The sequence below is a fragment of the Abramis brama genome (assembly GCF_963993115.1).
Source record: "Abramis brama genome assembly, chromosome: 9".
In the NCBI taxonomy this organism is placed as follows: Eukaryota; Metazoa; Chordata; class Actinopteri; order Cypriniformes; family Leuciscidae; genus Abramis; species Abramis brama.
Window position 1 is genome coordinate 30266489 of NC_139971.1, and position 21120 is coordinate 30287608.

Consider the following 21120-nt stretch of genomic DNA (forward strand, 5'->3'; position numbering starts at 1 on the left):
GACTGCTGAAGTGGCCCTGGCGAACCTGAAGAGCAAATATGAAAATGAAAAGTCCATGGTGACGGAGACAATGATGAAGCTTAGAAATGAACTGAAGGCCCTCAAAGAAGACGCGGCCACCTTTTCCTCACTGAGGGCAATGTTTGCCACAAGGTACATTTTCGCCCATTATATGGTCTTAATATAATTGAGGACATCCAAATTGTAAATATTTTCTTTTTACATACACATTCCTGACCCTATCATTCCATGATTCTTCAAAAAATATGTTTATCTTTGCAATCTTTCTTTAAAATGTACTTGCTCTAACTCTGAAACTAATTCTCTGTTCGTCTGAAATCACCTAGGTAGGAAATGGAAATGTTAGCCAATGGCTAAATAGCCATTTATTTATTGTCATACCGCCGGTAAGAATGGGAGTTGATTTAGGCTCCGATTCCTCTTAACGATTCTATAAAGAGTTTTTTATTACTTTTACTGCATGTATTTACCTTATACATTTCCACAACAATATTCAAATTCCCCATGATTTTTCCAATTGTTTGTGATTTACTGGATAAAAATTAAGGAGAATGATTTAAAAAAAATATTTTTTAAATCACAATTTCTACTCAACATATTTTAGAGCTTGTAATGTATATTCATTATAAAAATGTCCTTGTTTTCTTTCTTTTTTATTAACATGACTTTTCCAGGTGTAAAAATCACTTATATAAAATATCCCGGTTTTCCAAGACCATTTGAATCTTGTACTTCATAAAAAAAGGTTTTGATTGGCTGAATTAAAATAATAAATATCTAAAAGCTTGTTTTGTCTTCTATCATTAAATCATTTCTAAGGCCCACAGATTGAGAACCACTGTTGTTCAGCGTGTTCTGATGTTTTATGTTTAATCACTCCGAGTCATTTTGAGGTTCTCTCTCCCTCTTTCTCTAGATGTGACGAGTACGTAACTCAACTGGATGAGATGCAGAGGCAGCTGGCTGCCGCTGAAGATGAAAAGAAGACCCTGAACTCCCTCCTGCGAATGGCCATTCAGCAGAAACTGGCCCTCACACAACGCCTGGAGGACCTGGAGTTTGACCACGAGCAGTCGTACTGTGGCCATGGAGGGAAAGTGCCAAGAATTAAGAGCAGCCCTCAAAAAGTAAGTCATCGAACTGCACTCACTGCTCCCCCTAGTCCCATTGCATCGGTTTCAAAACCTCCTTCCTGTCTATTCCAAAACAATACGGTTGCATCAGCCTGTAGCTCTCCTTCACTGGATGTTCCTACTCCATCCTCCTCCTGGACCTCCTCAGCCCAGCCGTTTTTCCTCGGCCAGTCGCAGTGGAACCTGGGCACTCAGACTTTGCTCTTAGACCCACAGACGTTGAGTATAGAGTTTTGTCATATTGTTCATAGTGGAGACTCTGGCCAATCTGATGCTCACGTTCCCAGATCTGCTCCGACTTCCCCTTACCGTTCTCCTGTCCTGGGCGCTCGCCAACCGTCGCCACGTACTTTGAGATCTCGCACGCGCTCCAATGTGACTCAGTTCACGCCTTCCGCCGCTTCAAGAAACTCTCTAGTCCAGCCTGGGATTCCCAGAATCCCTAGTAGTGACCCTCCAGTAGGTGACACAGTTTAAGGACAGACTGGTTTCCATCTTATATGAATGTTTGATTCAACTCAGGGATACAATTGATACTACTTGAAATTTCAACAATTATGTTTTGCTAACTCTAGATACATTTGGGTCACATCATGGCTTTGTGAGATGTTACTTATTAATATAATGATGTATAAAAATAAGATTAAATCAAAGAAATTGCACTACCTGTGTTTGATGTATTATTATTTTTTGCGGACTGGGTAAGAAAACCCATGCATAATTGCTGGAATCTGCATCAGTAATGTATTTGGATCATATTGGAAGAATTATTCTTTAAAGCGAAACAGGTATTGATTGGTGCATGTATCTGTTGGAATATCATCCCTGCATGTGTGCTTCCATTTCATGGCTTGATGAAATGGGTGCTACATACTGCATGCCAAGCAGTTAGTTTGTGTGATGGAGTTTTCAGTTGTTTTTTTGCATTGGCAAACAGCACATCTGACATAACTATAGCTCCATCCACTGGTGACAGTGTGCATTTAAGGATAGAACAGTTACCTTTGCCTTTATATCTATGTAGCATCAGTCTTGAAGCTTTGTGAGTGTTTCAAAGTGATTTATACTGGAATCATGAGCAGTAGCCTATCTATAATCATATTAAACCTGTTCTAAAGATAAATTCAAACTGCTTTGCCAGCTAACAGAAAATACTCAGATCCCAAGGCACCCTGTATGATAAAATGTGCCAGAGAGAGCTGTTCTATTCATGGACGCGACATATGGCAATGCAGGATCTGCCATATGCAACTGCAGGGATGAGTTCTTGCATATGCTGCCTGCTGCCCAGCTACTGCATTTCATTGAGCTGTAGAGTACAGAGCCACATCAAATGTGTCATTCATTCATTAGTCATTCTATGAAACTGGTGCCTTTTCAAGAGTGATAAGGATTTTTTAAAGTAAATTTCTTAATGATTTTAAACATTCTCTCATGCTCGTGTGTTTACGATTTAAACAAATGTATTGTGCCATCTCAAGCTAAATGTATGAATTTGAATGTATTTTAACAAAGTTAAAGGGTTAGTTCACCCAAAAATTGAAATTCTGTCATTAATTACTCATGTCGTTCCAAACACATAAGACTTTCGTTCATCTTCGGAACACAAATGAAGATGTTTTTGATGAAATCTGAGAGCTTTCTGTCCTTCCAATGACAAGCTACGCAACTACCACTTTGACGCTTCATAAAGTTCATAAAGAGATCGTAAAATTTATGAATTGGGCAGTGTAGCCCAAATTTTATGAAGAGACACAATCGCTTTATATAATGAACATATAAACATTCATCAACTCACACATCAGATATGATAAACGGAGGCTCAGGCTTGTACGCTTGATGTGCGAGAACCAATGAGGGTCATTCTCGTGTTACGGAGAATGTTTGAGCTTCTGCGAGAAACAATGAGGTTTGTTCTCACATCTAGCAGGTTCAGTTGAGCTTCTGTTTATGTTCGCTGATCAATGTTCATATTTATATTACTGTATATTTTTTATTTAAATCAATGAATATTAAAAAAAATTTAATCCCATTAATCCTCCATCCTTTCAGGAAAGTAACACTTGTCCACTCACTCATTTATTAACTAAAATCTAAAAATATAGAGAGAAATGCTACCTTTCATTTACATATTTCTTCATCAAAATGTGAATATTTGCTAATGTAGCAAAGATAATGACAGAAAAGCGTTCTTGTGACAAAAAAAAATCAAATTTCAAAATTTGCAACAAATAATGGATGACAACTTTTACTGTCATATATAATACAAAAATGGCACTCGCTTTTTAGAATGACCTTTGTTTAAGGAGCTGTGGGCCAAAAAGCATTTGACAAGTCGAAGGTTCAGAACATCTGTGTTAGTATTGCTCAATTAAGACTGACCGATATACCATCATGCTATCATGCAGTTCTGATGGTAGACAGCGGGTACATTTACATGTAAAGACAAGCCTTTGGAAAAGAGAGGTGTTTTTCCTAGGAATGTTCAGAGATTTCAAGTCTAGTTTCGTTTTCTAATATTGCTGTTTCCTGTGCCTTGCTTAAAGATATGAGATGTGTATTGTGTATAATGTGACTCAGTGGATAGTGTTTGTAAATCACAGAGTTCTATTGTAGTGTAATGGAAACCAGTCTGATCCGCTTCACCTGTGTCACCTTGACGTAATATGTCACAATGTACAGTATGTCAAATAAATCAATTACATTCATGCTCTAGAGGCGTAACACTTTTATAAATAGATTACAACAGTGGCGATACCCCGTAACATAAAAATACTTTTTATTATTCCTGGTAATGATGCCCCTTAAAGAGCAGTGGACGTTTCCAATCTCTGTCTGCAGGTGTCAGTGTTTCTAAATTTCACAACCTTTGCCCATTACTGAACGTGTCAAATGCTGGTTTGCCCATGTTAATCAAACCACAAACCTCTCTCACAGAATAGTTTTTTTTTTTTTTTTCATATTGGGGCTGTAGATAGAATTGTTTGCAGTTTTGGAGATGGTTATGTCAGTAATGCATTTATACAAACAACCACCCATTCCAACCTAACAAGTGCATAGCAACGTTTTCAAAAATGTATATAATGCCTTAGCATTTGCATAGCAATGCCCTGACAACCACACATAAAACCCTAGCATCATGATGACGAGTTTTGCACAAGAACTACTGGGAAAATTAAATTAATGAATTTAAATGTCTACATATTGCTTTAGATGTGCTCTAGACAGCATCACCTATAATGTTTTAAACCTTACTTTTTGTCTTGTTAAATGTGTAAACGTGTGTATATGCACTCTCTCATTAACAAAGCTGCAACACTGTAGCATATCATTTGTGCCTGACACATGCCGTTTAAAAGTTTGAAGTCTGTAAGATTTGTTTTTTTTAAAGAAACTAATACATTTAATTAGAAAAGATGCATTAAATTAATTGAAAGTGACAGTAAGCACATTTGTAAAGATTTATATTTCAAATACATACTGTTGAATGTCTTTATATTCATCAAAGAATCCTGAACAAAAGTATCAGTTTCCACAAAAATACTATGCAGCAAATCAAAATCAGAATGATTTCTGAAGGATCATGTGACACTGAAGACTGGAGTAATGATGCTGAAAATTCAGCTTTATCATCACAGGAATAAATTACATTCTAAAATATTTTAATTTGTTATAATATTTCACAATTGAACTGTTTTTACTACATTTTTAATCGAACAAATACAGCTTTAGTGAGCATAAGGACTTCTTTCAAAAACATTTAAAAAATCTTACCGACCCCAAACTTTTGAATGATAGTATTTCTCTGTTTAACAGAGGGTGATTCCACCTTGCTTTCCTTTTATCTTTATACCTGGCATTCCTCATGAATGTACACTAATATTATATAGATGTTAGTTATTATAACAGCTCATAATATCGTGTTACTTGCTCTCATTTTACATGCTCTGCGTGTGATTCTGCATGAGATTAACACATATAATCACACCCATGCTTGTTAGGCCATAGCAACTATTTTCAGCGTATTCACTTCTCGTCTCTGTGCCCATTTATGTCTGTGTTTGTGTCACTAACCCTGACTGTCACACCTCTGTATATTTGTCTAATTTATCAGTCTCTCTTAGATTGTCAGCAGCCTTCTGCCTCAGTACCGCCAACCTCCCCACAACTGAGGCGTGGGAGGGCATCTACGGGCCACAGGTAACCAGTCCTTTGGAGGAACTCGCTCTATACTGCGTCCTCTCTCGCACTATTTCTCACAGAGAAAAATTTCACACCTACTGTAGGGTCATGCATTCACAAGTATTGTTAACAGCACCACCCACTTGGTCACACTTTTACAATGCAATTGAAAAACACTACTGATTAAAAGTTTGGAATAATTAAAAAAAAATGTATGATGCTGATTTGGTGCTTAAGAAACATTTTTTATCATTATCAATGTTGAAAAAAATTGAAACTACCATTTAAAAGTTTTACGGTTTAAAGAAAATAATGATTTTATTAAGCAAGGATGATTGAAATTGTTTAAAAGTGACAGTAAACACATTTATAAAGTTACAAAAGATTTCTACTTTAACACTGATAATAATAAGAACCATTATTATCAACTGAGCACCAACAATAAATGCACCAAATCAGTATATTAGAATGATTTCTGAATGATCATGTGACACTGAAGTCTGGAGTAATGGCTGCTGGAAATTCAGCTTTAACATTACAGGAATAAATTACATTTTAATATATATTTAAATACAGAACAGCACATAAATGCTGCCTTGGTGAGTCGTCGCCATTTTAAGAAGTCACTTTAAATGTTCAAGTTCACTTTATTTATATAGCACATTTACAACAGCCACTAGGCTGACCAAAGTGCTTTACAGAACAACCAGAGAAATGATAAGAAGCAACTAAGAGCAACCTTAAAACCATATAAAATAGTAAAACAGAAGTGGCAAAGCAGGATCAGACTCAAATATAGAATGGAAAGACAGGAGTGGCAAAACAGTATCAGACTCAAATATAAAATAGTCAAACAAAAGTGGCAAAACAGCATCAGACTCAAATATAAAATAGTAAAACCAACCTAAAGAAAACTGGCTAAAGAAAACTGGTAGGTTTTTAACAGAGACTTGAAGACAGACAGGGTAAGGGTCGTTCTAATCTCTAGAGGCAGGGTGTTCCAGAGTCGTGGCCCTGCCACCGCAAATGCACGCTCCCTTCTAACGCAAGGGACTACCAGCAGAGCCTGGTCGTAGGATCGTAGGCTTCTGGATGGAGTGTAAGGATGAACAAGTTCAGAGAGATGACCAGATGAGATTGGCTGAAATTCGGGACGGTGTTCGGATGACGGGTAGTTCTACTATGATATTAGACTACATAGCCTATAATAAAAGATAATGAATTACAAACCTGAACCAAACATATTTTTATTCAAAGATCAACAGTCTGTCATTAGTCTTTAGTCTGCCACAAAAAAACAACAACATTAAAATCATGAACTCAAATGCCATTGTGAAAAAAACAAAAACAATGACTGTTGTAACAGTGCGTAAATCAGACCTTTCAGGCTATAGCCTAACGCTAATAAGCCTTATGCCAAAATTAGTATTACAACTAAATTGTCGGTCATTAAATAAGAAAACGAAATAATTGTGTAGATGATTTGCTTTGTGTAATCCGACATCAGACATTAGGCCGAAGTATTTTTTTGCACACAGTGCCGCGACCAATCAGTCACTCCTTTACGACTGACTTTTTAGCGGCGTGTTGGGGTTCGAAAAGAATGAATGAAAATTAGCTTATCAATCAATCTTTGTAGAACTTCAAAAAAAGAAACAAAAAAAGATGCTGCAACCAATGAGCAGCCGGCGGGGGCTGGACAACTCAACCTCCACTGACAGTTTTTAATGTTTTATCAGACAATAACTACTCAAGATTTTGCTTTAGTATAATTTTCGGGACAATTAGGGCTGGATTCGGGACAACAGCTTAGATTTCGGGACTGTCCCGAATTTTTCGGGACGTGTGGTCACCCTGTAGGCAGGAGCTAAGGTATGTAGAGATTTAAAAACAAAAAGTAGAATTTTAAAATCTATTCTCTGTCGAACTGGCTGCCAGTGTAGAGATTTGAGAATCGGAGAGATGTGTTTATATTTGCGACACTTATGATGAGTCTGGCCGCAGCATTTTGGACTAACTGAAGACGAGCAATTTGAGAACTTCATATACCGCAATATGAGGAATTTCAGTAATCTAGCCGAGACATTATAAATGCATGAACAGCCCATTTCCAGAGTTTTCGGAGTGAGAAAGCCTTTGATTTTAGAAAGTAGACGAAGTTGGTAGAAACTGGAACTGATTACAGATTAAATGTGTTTGTCAAATTTTAAAGGCTGGTCAACAAGAACACCTAAGTTCCACACCCCTGGGGATTTAAAAGCCGATAGACTCTAAATCAGGGCTTATACACTGAGAATTTTCATTTGGGCCGAAAACAATGACCTCAGTCTTGTCTTTATTTAGAAAGAGGACATTTTGGGCTAGCCATGCTTTAACCTCCTCTAAGCATAGCAGAAGAGAATGTATCTCTACAGGGTTGTTTCTCTTGATTGGAATATAAATTTGGGTGTCGTCCGCGTAAAAATGAAATGATACACCATGTTTCCTTAGAATAGCGCCCAGAGGTAGCATGTAGAGAGAAAAAAGAGAAGGAGCCAAAATAGAGCCCTGTGAAAGACCACAAGTGGAGCTGGAGAAAATACCCATCTTTACTAAAAACTTTCTGTCAGACAGGTATGACTGAAACCATGTCAGAACAAAAGCTGTTAGACCCACCCAAGACTCTAGTCTAGATAAAAGAGTAGGGTTGTCAATGGTATCAAAAGCTGCCGAAAGATCTTAGAGAACAAGAACCACAGTATCTCTGGATTCAGTGGAGAAATAAATATCATTTAACATTTGTTAACATATGTTTAACATATCTGACTTCTTTAACATTTAAACATTTTAATGATTCCAAACTTTTGACTGGTGGTGTATGCAAATGAAAAATTAAGATGCCCTCTCATCCCTATGCCGGCAACATTCCTTTATTCCCAAATACTTTGCCTGCTTAAAAGCTACTGGCTTTTGCATGTGCCCCTGTGTGTCTGTCAAAAGTGAGTTAATGCTTATGTCAGAGCTACTGAATTATTTACATGATTCTTTTTTCTATAGCAATTCCTCCAGTTTAACAGGGAACAGGATATGGCGATTTCATTTTACACCAACTTATGGTCTCTGTTTCTCTTTTTTCTCTCTTCTGGCTGTGCCGTGTGTCTCTTGGTAGTCTTAATGTGTTGTTAGCTCTTCAAGAGGACCAGATACCTGCGGACAACTCCAGACTTCCATGTGACCCTTTCAACTGTCTGGCCCATCATTCTCATCTTTTTGACCCTTAGCCTCCTGTCAATCAACTGTCAGTGGCCTATCCTTACAGAGACAGATGAAGGGGGCGGAGCACATCAGTCAGTCATGACCTCCAGCCAATCAGATGCCCCTCTCCATGTGTGATTGATCCCAGAGGAGCCCAACCTAATTTCTCTCCCAATCACTGAGATTGGATGATTATTCAATGGTGCTTATTGTGAAAGTACTAATTATCATGTTGAGAGAGTTGAGAGCAAACGGAAATGGATTGATGCACTTATTTATCTATTTATTATTTAATTTATTTGTGTTTTTGTCTGTTTATTTTAAAATATTATTTGTGGTATGTCTGATTATTTGGATATGAATATGGTTTTGGATACGGATACAGCTTTGCTTGAAAATACACTTTTTTAAACCACAAAAATAGTGTTAATTACATCAACCCAGGAGTACATTACAGTATGCCATTATAAGTCTAAGCTAATATTAGACTTTCAAAACGCACAAAAAAAGTGTGACATAATAGAAAGAGATGTTTGAATGGTTGAATATAGGTGATACTGGTTAAATGGACTATTGAGACGTAACTTTCAACAAGTAGAAACAATGTTCAATGTGATATTTGAGTGACTTTTATTTCGACCTTCAAGCTCCTGAGGTGATGTTTGCGTTTCAGTGATAGTACAATTGAGTTTTGCTCTCAGCTTCTTTAACGTAATTGCACATGGAATTTGTTTCTTTGTCCTTTTTTAACCGTTTATTGCTCTGCATATGCATAAAGATTATATTTTATACCTTAATTGTTTTTTTCTATCGCTGAAGTGATGTCAGATAAGTCTTTGAGGTTTGAGTGGACATGTAGGCCTAGTTTAGTACCTGATGGGCAAAAATCATGTTTGAGGAAGTGGCGTTATAGCTTGAATGGGGCTTGATCCCAGTGCGCTGCTAAATTTGAACATGAAGTGGGTTTATTACTCTCAAATCTGCTCCATAAACAGCATACATATTAGTATCCCATATTCACTAGAATCTCTCTTTCTCTCGGTTTTATTTTCTCTTTAAGTTATATCTAATCTTGACCTTATATAAAGCACAAACATATTTATCTATGCATTTTGAAACAGGCACAGGATCATTTTAAATCATTTGGTCATCTCTCCTCCAATCACACCGTGATTTGTACCAGCAGGATTAAATATCAGATGTCATTGTTTTTATACAGCAGTAAACCACAAAAACACATTTTCAGTCTCATTGAATGACTGAAAGGTTATTAATGTGTCTAAATGAAGAATACAATCAGCAGCTTCTCAAAGCATAACCATCTCCATTGTGGAACTAGAACAAAGCTCAGTCTATGTAACGACATACAAAGAACGATTTAAGATAAATGGTCTCATTCACAATCTCTTTTAGCTCCCAGTTCTCAGTTTCTGTTCAGTCTAACCCATTCATTTGGTGTTTTTAGACTACCGGTATATTTCTTTTCGAGTATTTCCGATAAGACAAGAGGAGTTTTAGTTCTATTAACTACAGATTGTGGTAGATTTTCTGCCTCTGAAGTGATATGTTGTGAATAACACCCACAATGTCACACGGTGTGGACTGGTGAAAGCATGATCTTGCCGCTGGATATTTTTGTGTATATGGTCATAAGCCACATAAGTTTTTCGTGAAATAAAACTTAAAAATAACACTGACTCTTGTCCTGATTATATGAGACAAGATGTGTGTGAAAGGTTTTTTTGTGCATAGCCTACTGTAGTATATCACAGCACACATTTGTGTTTGCACCAAGGTCTAGTCTAGAGGACTGAGCAAAATCAACTCATATTGTTAAAATAATTTTGTATTGCTTTAGAATTATTGATTTTATAAAACTGTTGCCACAAAAATAAAAAGTAAATGCACTTTTATTTTTTTGCAATTACGTTTTCTTTACAATTTCTGTATATTTTATAATTTTATAATTCTTTTTTTTTTTAATAACCCCAATTAACTATAGTGTACATCAGTCTCTAGAATCATCTAATTTGATGTGTGTGTGTTAGTGTTTAGGTGAACAGGATCAAAAAGATTCGACTCACTGAGACGAATCAAAATCCCCAAACATAGCTTTTTTTCTTTCAGAAAATGATTGCCTAACTAACCTTCTTAATTTTTAACTATTTATTTATTTATTTAATTTAATTTCATTACCCTTTATAGTCTACAGTTTGTTTGTTTTTAGTCAAGTTATTATTCAAAGCAGAGAATCCCCCTGGCAAGGATTAAAAATTCGGCACAACAACCTGTCCTCTAATTTCAATGGAAGCGGTATGTATTCAAAAGATTCGACTCACTGATTTATCAAATTTCCACAAACTAATGTTTTGAGGTCGGTAAGTCAAAATAAACAGTAGGGGGTCAGATGAGCACAGAGGAAATGACTGGACCAATCGTGTTATCAGAGCGGTTAGAGGGCGGTGATATGGGCTGATAACGCGGTAATGATTGACTCAGTGCGGTGCACTACTTGTGGCAGTAAAAGAATCTGAGAAAAACACTAAAACCAAGCGTTTCGCTTTACTTTTACGTAACGTTAACATTAGACACCGTTTACTGTCGCAGACAAGGACTTCGCTGAAATGCTGTGTGGTCGTACAACGACCGTTTTTTTATGTACAAAGGATTCAATTTGTAAAACAAGTCTTTTAAATGTTGGAACGAACTAAAGAAAACATGAGTGAATTGAGGAGAAACGCTATCAGGAGGAAGTCTAAGCCGAAGAAGACAGGAGGGTCGGCGAAGGAATGCCCGGAATCCTCAGGTGAGTGCAGCGGTCAGGTGTGACCGGATAGTCCGCTTATGGGCTTATCCTTATCATGTCAAACGTCCAATACACCGGATACATTTGTCAGCCTTCAGGAAAAACTGCTATCTTATCAGGCTTGTGGAAATATTTTCTTCGGTCAGCTTGGAAATATGATTAGAAATGACAGCATGTGATAACGACACACTTCTGATAGGCCCGTATAGCTAAAACTTTTTTAATGATTTTTTAGGTGTGCGATATATGACCAAAATATCATATCAGGAGTAATTTTATTACTGTACTTCTCCTGCCCACTATAAGCTGTGATTATATATTTACATTTATATATTTACATTTATAAGTACTAAATGATAGGCCTATAGATACATTTAACATTATATCGTTGCCACGATATAGTGTAGGCTAAGTTATATCGTCCTAATTATCAGCCCTTGACATGTTTTTACTTGCAAAATATTTGTGTATTTGAACCCACAGAATGTTTATTATTAATATGAATTAATTATTAATAAAATATTTGTAATTATTTTTGATATTCAGAAAAATGTTTTACATTTACTAAATTTTTCTGAATATATATATAAATATAGCTATATAAAAAAAACACCGGCAACAGATCTACTTTTTGAGGTGCCTTTTTAGTTCTTAGTTGGTTTTAATATAAAACCAGTTCATACAAAAATGTTGTGCTCAAATTCATGATCGTAGTTTGCCTTAATCTCTGACAGCACACAAGAGATTTGGGAAAGTGCATTGGAATAAATGCCAGACTCCATTTTCTTCTTTGGAAGAAAACCCTGTTTGTACTGTAAGCTCAGGATATGAGAGTGAACAAGTCCCAACGGGTTGCGTTATAGTGTTTGCATGTCTCATCTCTGACTTTATGAACCAGCATGCATAATTCTGTAGCTTAAGGTCAGGGAATGTGCAAGAACTGGATTGAGTCAGTCTGTGTTTATAGGAATAACAGCTTACTGTCAAGAATACTCTGCTTGGCACAGTATGATGTATAGAAGTCAATTGGTGCCATAGAGTCCAGTGTGACTGTGACTGGATGAATGCCAGTGCATCATTCGCCTTTCAACAAAAGCAAAACATTGTTATCCTTTGGATATTGTTGCATATCAATTCAATTTTAAGGTTCTATTTTGATTTATTTACGTCAGGCAAAAAGTGATTTGATTATCTCTATAATACAGTGTTTATTCTTAAGGCCGGCTATTCACTATTGTCAGTTCAGAGAACTCTTGGTACTGTATCTTATTGAAGAGGCTGTAGTTGGTGACCCGGTCTCATTTATTTATCTGGTGAAGATCCACTTTCTGTGCTTGTTATCTTTACTCTCCAGTGAATCGGAATGAGCATGAGGAGCTCACAGTGGAGTTACATTGTTGTTGATGTCTTTGGGAGTTGAATAGCCTAGTTAGAAGTTAGATCTTTGCTGATTTGCATAGCTCTTAGGAGGAATTTGTTTAGTTAATTAGCTTCCAATATGTGAAACTATGCAAAAATACAAATTGCAATATCTCCAACATTACCAAACAATTCTGTACAATTTATAGTAGAATTTATAATATATTAGAGATGATCAGGGGGCGTATTTATGTTTATCTTGCCACTAAAAGTTTTCCTAAATAGCTGTAGACATTTACATTTTTACATTTACATTTAAGCATTTAGCAGACGCTTTCATGCAAAGCAACTTACAAATGAGGAGGGCAATAGGTAACAATATGCAAGTGCTGTGACTAGTCCCAGTTCTGTCATGACAACTCTCTGGAGATTGGTACTCGAGATTGGCATGGTAATAGATATGGCAATGTTAATGTTGGCCTTGGCGGAATAGATCTGCTACGCTGCTGCTGCTGTAGAGCAAGTACCGAGACTTGCTACTGCTAATACATTCACAGACGTCGCTGTGATTGTGTAAGACGTGCTGCTGACATATATAAGCGCACATGTTACATACAGTGAGGAAAATAAGTATTTGAACACCCTGCTATTTTGCAAGTTCTCCCACTTAGAAATCATGGAGGGGTCTGAAATTGCCATCGTAGGTGCATGTCCACTGTGAGAGACATAATCTAAAAAAAAAAAATCCAGAAATCACAATGTATGATTTTTTAACTATTTATTTGTATGATACAGCTGCAAATAAGTATTTGAACACCTGAGAAAATCAATGTTAATATTTGGTACAGTAGCCTTTGTTTGCAATTACAGAGGTCAAACGTTTCCTGTAGTTTTTCACCAGGTTTGCACACACTGCAGGAGGGATTTTGGCCCACTCCTCCACACAGATCTTCTCTAGATCAGTCAGGTTTCTGGGCTGTCGCTGAGAAACACGGAGTTTGAGCTCCCTCCAAAGATTCTCTATTGGGTTTAGGTCTGGAGACTGGCTAGGCCACGCCAGAACCTTGATATGCTTCTTACAGAGCCACTCCTTGGTTATCCTGGCTGTGTGCTTCGGGTCATTGTCATGTTGGAAGACCCAGCCTCGACCCATCTTCAATGCTCTAACTGAGGGAAGGAGGTTGTTCCCCAAAATCTCGCAATACATGGCCCCGGTCATCCTCTCCTTAATACAGTGCAGTCGCCCTGTCCCATGTGCAGAAAAACACCCCCAAAGCATGATGCTACCACCCCCATGCTTCACAGTAGGGATGGTGTTCTTGGGATGGTACTCATCATTCTTCTTCCTCCAAACACGTTTAGTGGAATTATGACCAAAAAGTTCTATTTTGGTCTCATCTGACCACATGACTTTCTCCCATGACTCCTCTGGATCATCCAAATGGTCATTGGCAAACTTAAGACGGGCCTTGACATGTGCTGGTTTAAGCAGGGGAACCTTCCGTGCCATGCATGATTTCAAACCATGACGTCTTAGTGTATTACCAACACTAACCTTGGAAACGGTGGTCCCAGCTCTTTTCAGGTCATTGACCAGCTCCTCCAGTGTAGTTCTGGGCTGATTTCTCACCTTTCTTTGGATCATTGAGACCCCACGAGGTGAGATCTTGCATGGAGCCCCAGTCCGAGGGAGATTGACAGTCATGTTTAGCTTCTTCCATTTTCTAATGATTGCTCCAACAGTGGACCTTTTTTCACCAAGCTGCTTGGCAATTTCCCCGTAGCCCTTTCCAGCCTTGTGGAGGTGTACAATTTTGTCTCTAGTGTCTTTGGACAGCTCTTTGGTCTTGGCCATGTTAGTAGTTGGATTCTTACTGATTGTATGGGGTGGACAGGTGTCTTTATGCAGCTAACGACCTCAAACAGGTGCATCTAATTTAGGATAATAAATGGAGTGGAGGTGGACATTTTAAAGGCAGACTAACAGGTCTTTGAGGGTCAGAATTCTAGCTGATAGACAGGTGTTCAAATACTTATTTGCAGCTGTATCATACAAATAAATAGTTAAAAAATCATATATTGTGATTTCTGGATTTATTTATTTTAGATTATGTCTCTCACAGTGGACATGCACCTACGATGACAATTTCAGACCCCTCCATGATTTCCAAGTGGGAGAACTTGCAAAATAGCAGGGTGTTCAAATACTTATTTTCCTCACTGTATATGATTTAACCCCTGTAGTAGATCTATACTGGTGGAGCTGGGGAAGGTAGAGGTTTCTGAAAGCGCACTGCATACTGCGTTTTGACAGTGATGTCATCTGTAGGGCGAAAAACTTCTCCGTTTTAAGCATATCGTTGTTGTGTAAACGTACCCAAAGATTGGTCAAGTGTTGATGAAATAGATGTGTCTTCAGCTGTTTCTTGAAAATGGCTAAAGACTCGAGTTGAGATGGGTAGGTCATTCCACCAGCTTGGAACAGTCAAGGTAAAGGTCAGTGAAAATGATTTTGTCCCTCTTTGGGATGGCACCACAAGAAAGACAGAAAGAAAGACAGAAAGAAAGACAGAAAGAAAGACAGAAAGAAAGACAGAAAGAAAGAAAGAAAGAAAGAATAAATAAATAAATAAATAGAGTTGACTGCATAAACAGGAAAAAGCATAGCTATTTCCTCAGCTATTTCCTGAAATGTATGCTCTGTGTATTTTTAGAAATGCTTTTCTCTTCAAACTTTTGGGATTTGATTAAATGAGCTAGTTTTTGTTAGTTTCCACTTACACAAGTTGTTGTTAAAGGTAACTATTAACTGTTGGTGGCACTTCACTAAATCCCATGTTTCCTCTGAGACACTGAAGTCAGTGTTTTAGAGGTTTCGGGTCAGACTCGGGTAAGACGGATCTGTTGTCGCAACATCACCAGAGCCAAAGACTTTGTTGTGAATCGCAGGAGTAGCAGGGCTGTAGTTTGTGATATGAGAGATATGATAGAGAGGGGCGATAAATAACTCATATGTAATACACACCCTTCATTATCCTCCAGTAAATATTTAAGGATGAGTTAAATAGCCACAGGAAATTGGTCATTATTTCTTTCAGCTTTAAAATAAATATTGTCATATCAGCAAAGAATTGTCATAATACTCTTAGCTTTAGGGGTGTTACTCTACATAGCTTTTTAAAGGCAGGTACACATGTAGAAACATCCAGCAGGTGGCAGTATGATATCAAAAAAACAAAAAATGATGTGCCCAGAGGCTAATGGACATTTCTGATGCTATTTCTAAATTGAGACATAAAGCTTAGTGTTAACAGAGTAGCTTCTGATGTGTGTGTCTGTGTCAGGACTGTTTATTTTTCCTGTAAATATTTTATTAAAATGTTAAATCTCATCTTATATCTTGCATCTTTTTTTATATTTCACCTTCCCCCTTTCTTGGTATACATCTTTAAAAAAAAATAAAAAAAAATAATAATCATCTTTTTTATCACAGGAATGAATAACATTTTAAAATGTATTAAAAATAGATATTTAAAATTATAATTATAATTTCTAACAACATTCATGTTTTAATGTAAGCTTGATCAAATAAATGCAAGATATTTCAAAAACATGAAGAAGGAAACAACATTACATCCTGTAGTGCAGACAGGACCACTCAAAGTGATTTTAGTTTTCACAAAGAAATGTTTTAATTACTCAATATTTTCCCATGTAAATGCACAGGGGAGGGTTCATCACATTAGTTATTTATTTTACACTGTTGTTGTTGTTGTTTTGTGTGTGTGTGGGGGGGGGGGGGTATATTCATGAGAAAGTCCTATAAGGTCAATTCAAAATGACGCACTTCCTGTCAGTTTCTGATGATAGGGAGGTGACTTCCATTCTTGCCTATTGTGCAGAACACAATACACGGCAGACAGGATGTTGCAAGGTCTTGTGTTAGTCATATCATACAGTAGACTGGTAATCATGTTAAAAAGGTAGTCTAGGTCTGGCGATGGCGTGCTCTAAAGGATGTAGGATTTTGAGTTGAACCTTATGTAACTTCCTGTCTTTTTATTTGTCTTAATGACTGTAGAGCCTTTAAGACCCTGGGTAATTAATTTCACCCTTAGTTGACTCAAAGCTCACCCAGGTCAGATCTCTGCACTGTTTACCTATGAGAATAAGTGTAGCAGTAATAGATCTTATGTACTCCACCCCTCCACCCAGGGCAGTTCTGCCCATGTCCTTTCCTCTTGGTCAATTTGGATGTGATTCATCTGCTTAGCAAACACACTGCAGGGCTGGAGTTTCCTGACTTTTGTCTAGAGTTTCCCCCTCTCAGGCTGGAGGAATGGGGCAATCCTGTAGCTCAAACATCATGCCTAGGACTTATTTTTGGAGACTTTCAGCACCAGGAGCATCTTTCAACCACATACAGTCTTGCTGGACTCAAGATTTAACGGAAATCCCTGGAATGGAAACATAAAACGTAAATTTCTCCGATCAACATCAATGAATGACAAAACATTGAAATCTTCAGCTTTTGAGTAAAAAGCTTTCTGAAAAAAATCCTCTCTTCCTTCATCTACCATTATAGGAACGTTTGGATCTTTAAGAGCTTGATTTTTGTAAACTGGACTGCTTTTTATAGGTGTGCACAAGAGGGAATTAGAGAGGAAGTGGTGATACAGTGGATATTTTTGTCCATTCTTCATCTACAGGAAGCCGGGCTTTACTTTCTCCCCCTGCTTTCTCGTCACTCTTTTTTTGTGGAACCCCTGGATTCTTCCCTGCACTTCCATCTTTGTCTTTAACTTATTTTCTCTGTGTGTGTACTGGAGTCTTGCTGATGGACATTGATGGATTTTTTGGGCTCTGGCCTCAGGAAAGCTCTCTTCCTCCGCACAGCCTCGGGTAGGTGACCCAACAGTTCTTGCTGTAATGAGCTCCAACATGCCAACCATGAGAAGTTTTACTATGACTCTGGAAAAGAAAACAGTGGTTGGTTGTCAGAGAATGTAGGCTGTTGATAGAACTCAGACTCTTGCCCGGTCGAGATTTAAAAATGAATGAGCATGAGTAGGAAAGCTGCATCCATAAAATCACAAAACAACAGATCATGGGGAATGGATTGAGAAAAATGAAGCATCGTCGAAAGTATTGGTTTTGGCCAACTAAAGGTAATGTTGTGTTTCGGTAACTATTCATGAGTTGTTAGTCCATGTTAAAGGGATAGTTAACCAAAAGAAAATATTTACTCATGCTCATGGCGTTCCAAAAAAATATAATTTTTTTTGTGTCTATATACATTGAAAGTCAATGGGATCCAATGTTGTTTTGAACCCAATTGACTTTCATTCTATGGACAAACACACTATATCTTATTTTGTGTTCTGCTGATGAAAGAAAGTCATACAGATGTGGAATGTCATGAGGGTGAATAAATAATGATATATTTTTTTAATTATTGGGTGAACTATCCCTTTAAAATACTGCATTAAAAGAAAGAATTTGCAAGCTACCTGGAGAAGTTTACAATCTGAATTTTTAAAAAAGGATTCACCATCTAGATGTAGTTATCACAGAAAGAGCTTGGACAAAAAATAAATTACAGAATACACCCACAAAATGTTATTAACAAAATGTGTAATTTAAATGTGTTAAGGGTTGAAGTCAACATGAAACGAGTTTGCTGCACATTTTAATCCGTTTTATTTATTGGATTGTGAAAAATGGTCTCTATATAACAGGTGGTTGCAGTGAAGGGGTTAAAAGTGCAAGGGCTTGGTGACATCGTAGAAAGCCGTCAGCCTGCATTATTTAAGCTTATCTTTTAAACAGTTGTTTAAAAGTGGAATTCCTAGTGAAAAACTACATTACCCATGATGCTGTACAGACAATTACACCAATCAGAGAGTTGAAAAAGCAAAACACTCCAAAATAGCTTTTTAGCTCCGCCCACTCCCATGAAGCACTCTTGGAATTACTCTTGGAAAAATTTATGAAAAAATATCTATCATATATTTATGATAGATATCCGCCTGTTGGGGTGGGCACTGTTAAACTCTATAGATTTCAGAGACAAGATTACAAAGACAAGTTATTTATTAAAATTACATGCTCTGAAAAAAATGTGTATTAAGAAAGCAAATCAATTTTGATTTCATGTTGACTTTGTTAGATTATACCATGCAACAGATGATCTCATCAACATGTTTCTTAAAAGTAGGTTTAGGCAATTTCGGAGAGGCTAGAAATAGCAAGCTAGCTTTGAAAGCATGAGATCCCACCCTCCCTTCAGAGCTCTCTCTAAAGCCACGCCTCCTTCAAAACACATGAACGCACACAGCAGAGCCTGCAAAACGCATGTCTCAAAGCACATTACATGACAATAATGATGAACATAAACAACTTGCATAGATCTTACTTGTATCACTTGACTGCTGCAGATTAATTTCGGCTTTGATAGTGTTGACATAGAAACGCATAAACCCGATTCTGAGGACGTGAACAGCTCCGGGCAGAACATCACGTGTTGTCATATCGTAACCATAATTACGATATGTCGTAAACACAGCATAAGCTTGTTGTTTTGGTTCAGGAGTAAATGTAAAAGGTGGTGGCTGTTTGTTTGTGGCACTCGGTGGCTGTCTGTCTACAACTCTGCGTAGCCTCATAGAACATGTGATGTCTGTTCCATGGTGCCTGCAAGCAGGTATGGAAATACAAATGTTGACAGGCAGGTAGGACATTGTATCCTTGCATTCGGACCGATGTGAAGAGTTTCAACCGGTACAACAAAAAGTTTATTTAAAAAAATTGGCTACCCTACTTGTAATAGTTTTACACCGTTACTGGAATTCAGTTTTCTTTTGAAATGATGCCTGCAGTTAGTCTGGCTATCACCAGACCAAGCTCAATCTTTTAAGATTGAACATTGTTCTAGGGAGTCTGCTATGTATTTTCTGCTGCACAAGAGGCGTGATCAACGGGCATAGTTCAAATGACTGTACGCAATTGGATAGTCCTTCAACCAATCAGACCAACGATCCAGGTGACGTACTTTGCAGAGTGACGTGAAAACTCCAGGCAGGAAATGTGTAACCAAACGTGTTGATCAGCGGTTTGCAGACGCAGCAATGGAATCGAGCTATTTTTGTAGGTTATGCAAAAAAAAAACATGAAAGTTAGTGGTATTTACACCCACTTGAGCGAGTTGTTTGCTAAAAAGAAGCCATTGAGCATCGTCAAGAGGTTAAAAGGAATTGGACAGAACCGTAACGGCTCTGGAATTGGATTAGATTAAACCCGCCAATAGCGCACCAGGTGAATAAGCCAGTTTGTGATTGGTTCCCGCAAATTTGTAAGGGAAGCAGCAGAGATAAATGTACAGGTTTCCAGCCTGAGCTGCAGGGCAAAATCAAATCACAGGCAGATCAGGCTGGGTTTACCCAGTCTAGCCTGCAGCTGTGTCAGGGCTAATCCAGACACCCCATTCTGTCTCTTGCACACTGTCTTCTTTCAAATACTCTTTTGCTTCGAATCAAATGATTGATTGTTGATTGGTTTGACAAGGCTTAATCTTTTGAGAAAATAAATGGGGGGTGATTAGAATGCTTTTACATGTGGAATTTAATTTATTTATGAGGATTAAATTAAACTATATTATATATAATATATAATTTTTATTTTATTTTTTCACTTTCATATCTTCACATTTATTCACCTTTTTCTTTTTGTATATTCTTTCACTTATTCACTTTATTTTGAACATGTATTTGCATAGCTCATGTAGCTCATAGCTTATTTATTTATTAATCATACATATTTACAGTTTATTGTCATTATAGTCCTATAGATAGGACATTTAAAAAATAAAAATTAAAAATTAAACAAATGTCTGATTGTCCAACAGGGGGCAGAGGTGCTTTGACACTCATGTGCTGAAGCCTGTGAAGTCTGCAATAACTCACTTACTCCACTGCCATTCACATTGTCATTATAAAAGAATGCTTCACAAAACACAGTGCCCAAAATAAGTGACAAGTATGGGCAGCTTTGTGTGTGTGTACTGATTCTCCAAGTGTATAAGTTGTGTTTATGCATCTTTAAATAGTACAAATGAGATTTGTGTGTTAATTACACTTTTTTTTTATATATAAAAAAGGAAAATAGCTACATAGCGAAAGTCAACTTTGTTTTTCCTTCAAGTTTGACTATTGATATAAACTGAGCCAAGTTGGACAACAATGAGGAAATTTTTTGTCAGCTCTCTGGCCTCACACCCACACAAAGCTGCCTGACAGGAAATCTGAGGGGTGTTTGTGTTATGCATGCTGGGATAGTATTTTGGTTGTCCTGTGTATTTATAACAAGGAAGGTTTTTTTCAATAATAA

At 37.3% G+C, this 21120-nt stretch overlaps 2 protein-coding genes across 10 annotated transcripts in view; both read left to right on the forward strand.

Annotated features, from left to right (window-relative positions):
- bicd1a (bicaudal D homolog 1a) overlaps positions 1 to 10253 on the forward strand; it is a 62504-nt gene extending 52251 nt beyond the window's left edge. For 2 of the 4 annotated variants that reach the window (XM_084123942.1, XM_084123941.1), the window contains 4 exons: positions 2 to 153; positions 938 to 1148; positions 5269 to 5354; positions 8485 to 10247. In XM_084123942.1, coding sequence (XP_083980068.1) covers positions 2 to 153; positions 938 to 1148; positions 5269 to 5354; positions 8485 to 8596 — 561 coding nt within the window. In that variant the 3' untranslated portion in view covers positions 8597 to 10247. Of the gene's footprint in view, position 1; positions 154 to 937; positions 1149 to 5268; positions 5355 to 8484 lie in introns of all 4 variants that reach the window. The other 2 variants (XM_084123943.1, XM_084123944.1) reach the window with 2 other exon arrangements.
- An 820-nt stretch (positions 10254 to 11073) lies between these two features.
- Positions 11074 to 21120, forward strand: part of fgd4a (FYVE, RhoGEF and PH domain containing 4a) — a 56527-nt gene continuing 46480 nt past the window's right edge. The window contains exon 1 of one of the 6 annotated variants that reach the window (XM_084124126.1): positions 11074 to 11376. In XM_084124126.1, the coding sequence (XP_083980252.1) occupies positions 11265 to 11376 (112 nt within the window). In that variant the 5' untranslated portion in view covers positions 11074 to 11264. Of the gene's footprint in view, positions 11377 to 15160; positions 15232 to 16873; positions 17638 to 17703; positions 17904 to 21120 lie in introns of those variants that run through there. The other 5 variants (XM_084124122.1, XM_084124132.1, XM_084124123.1 and 2 more) reach the window with 5 other exon arrangements.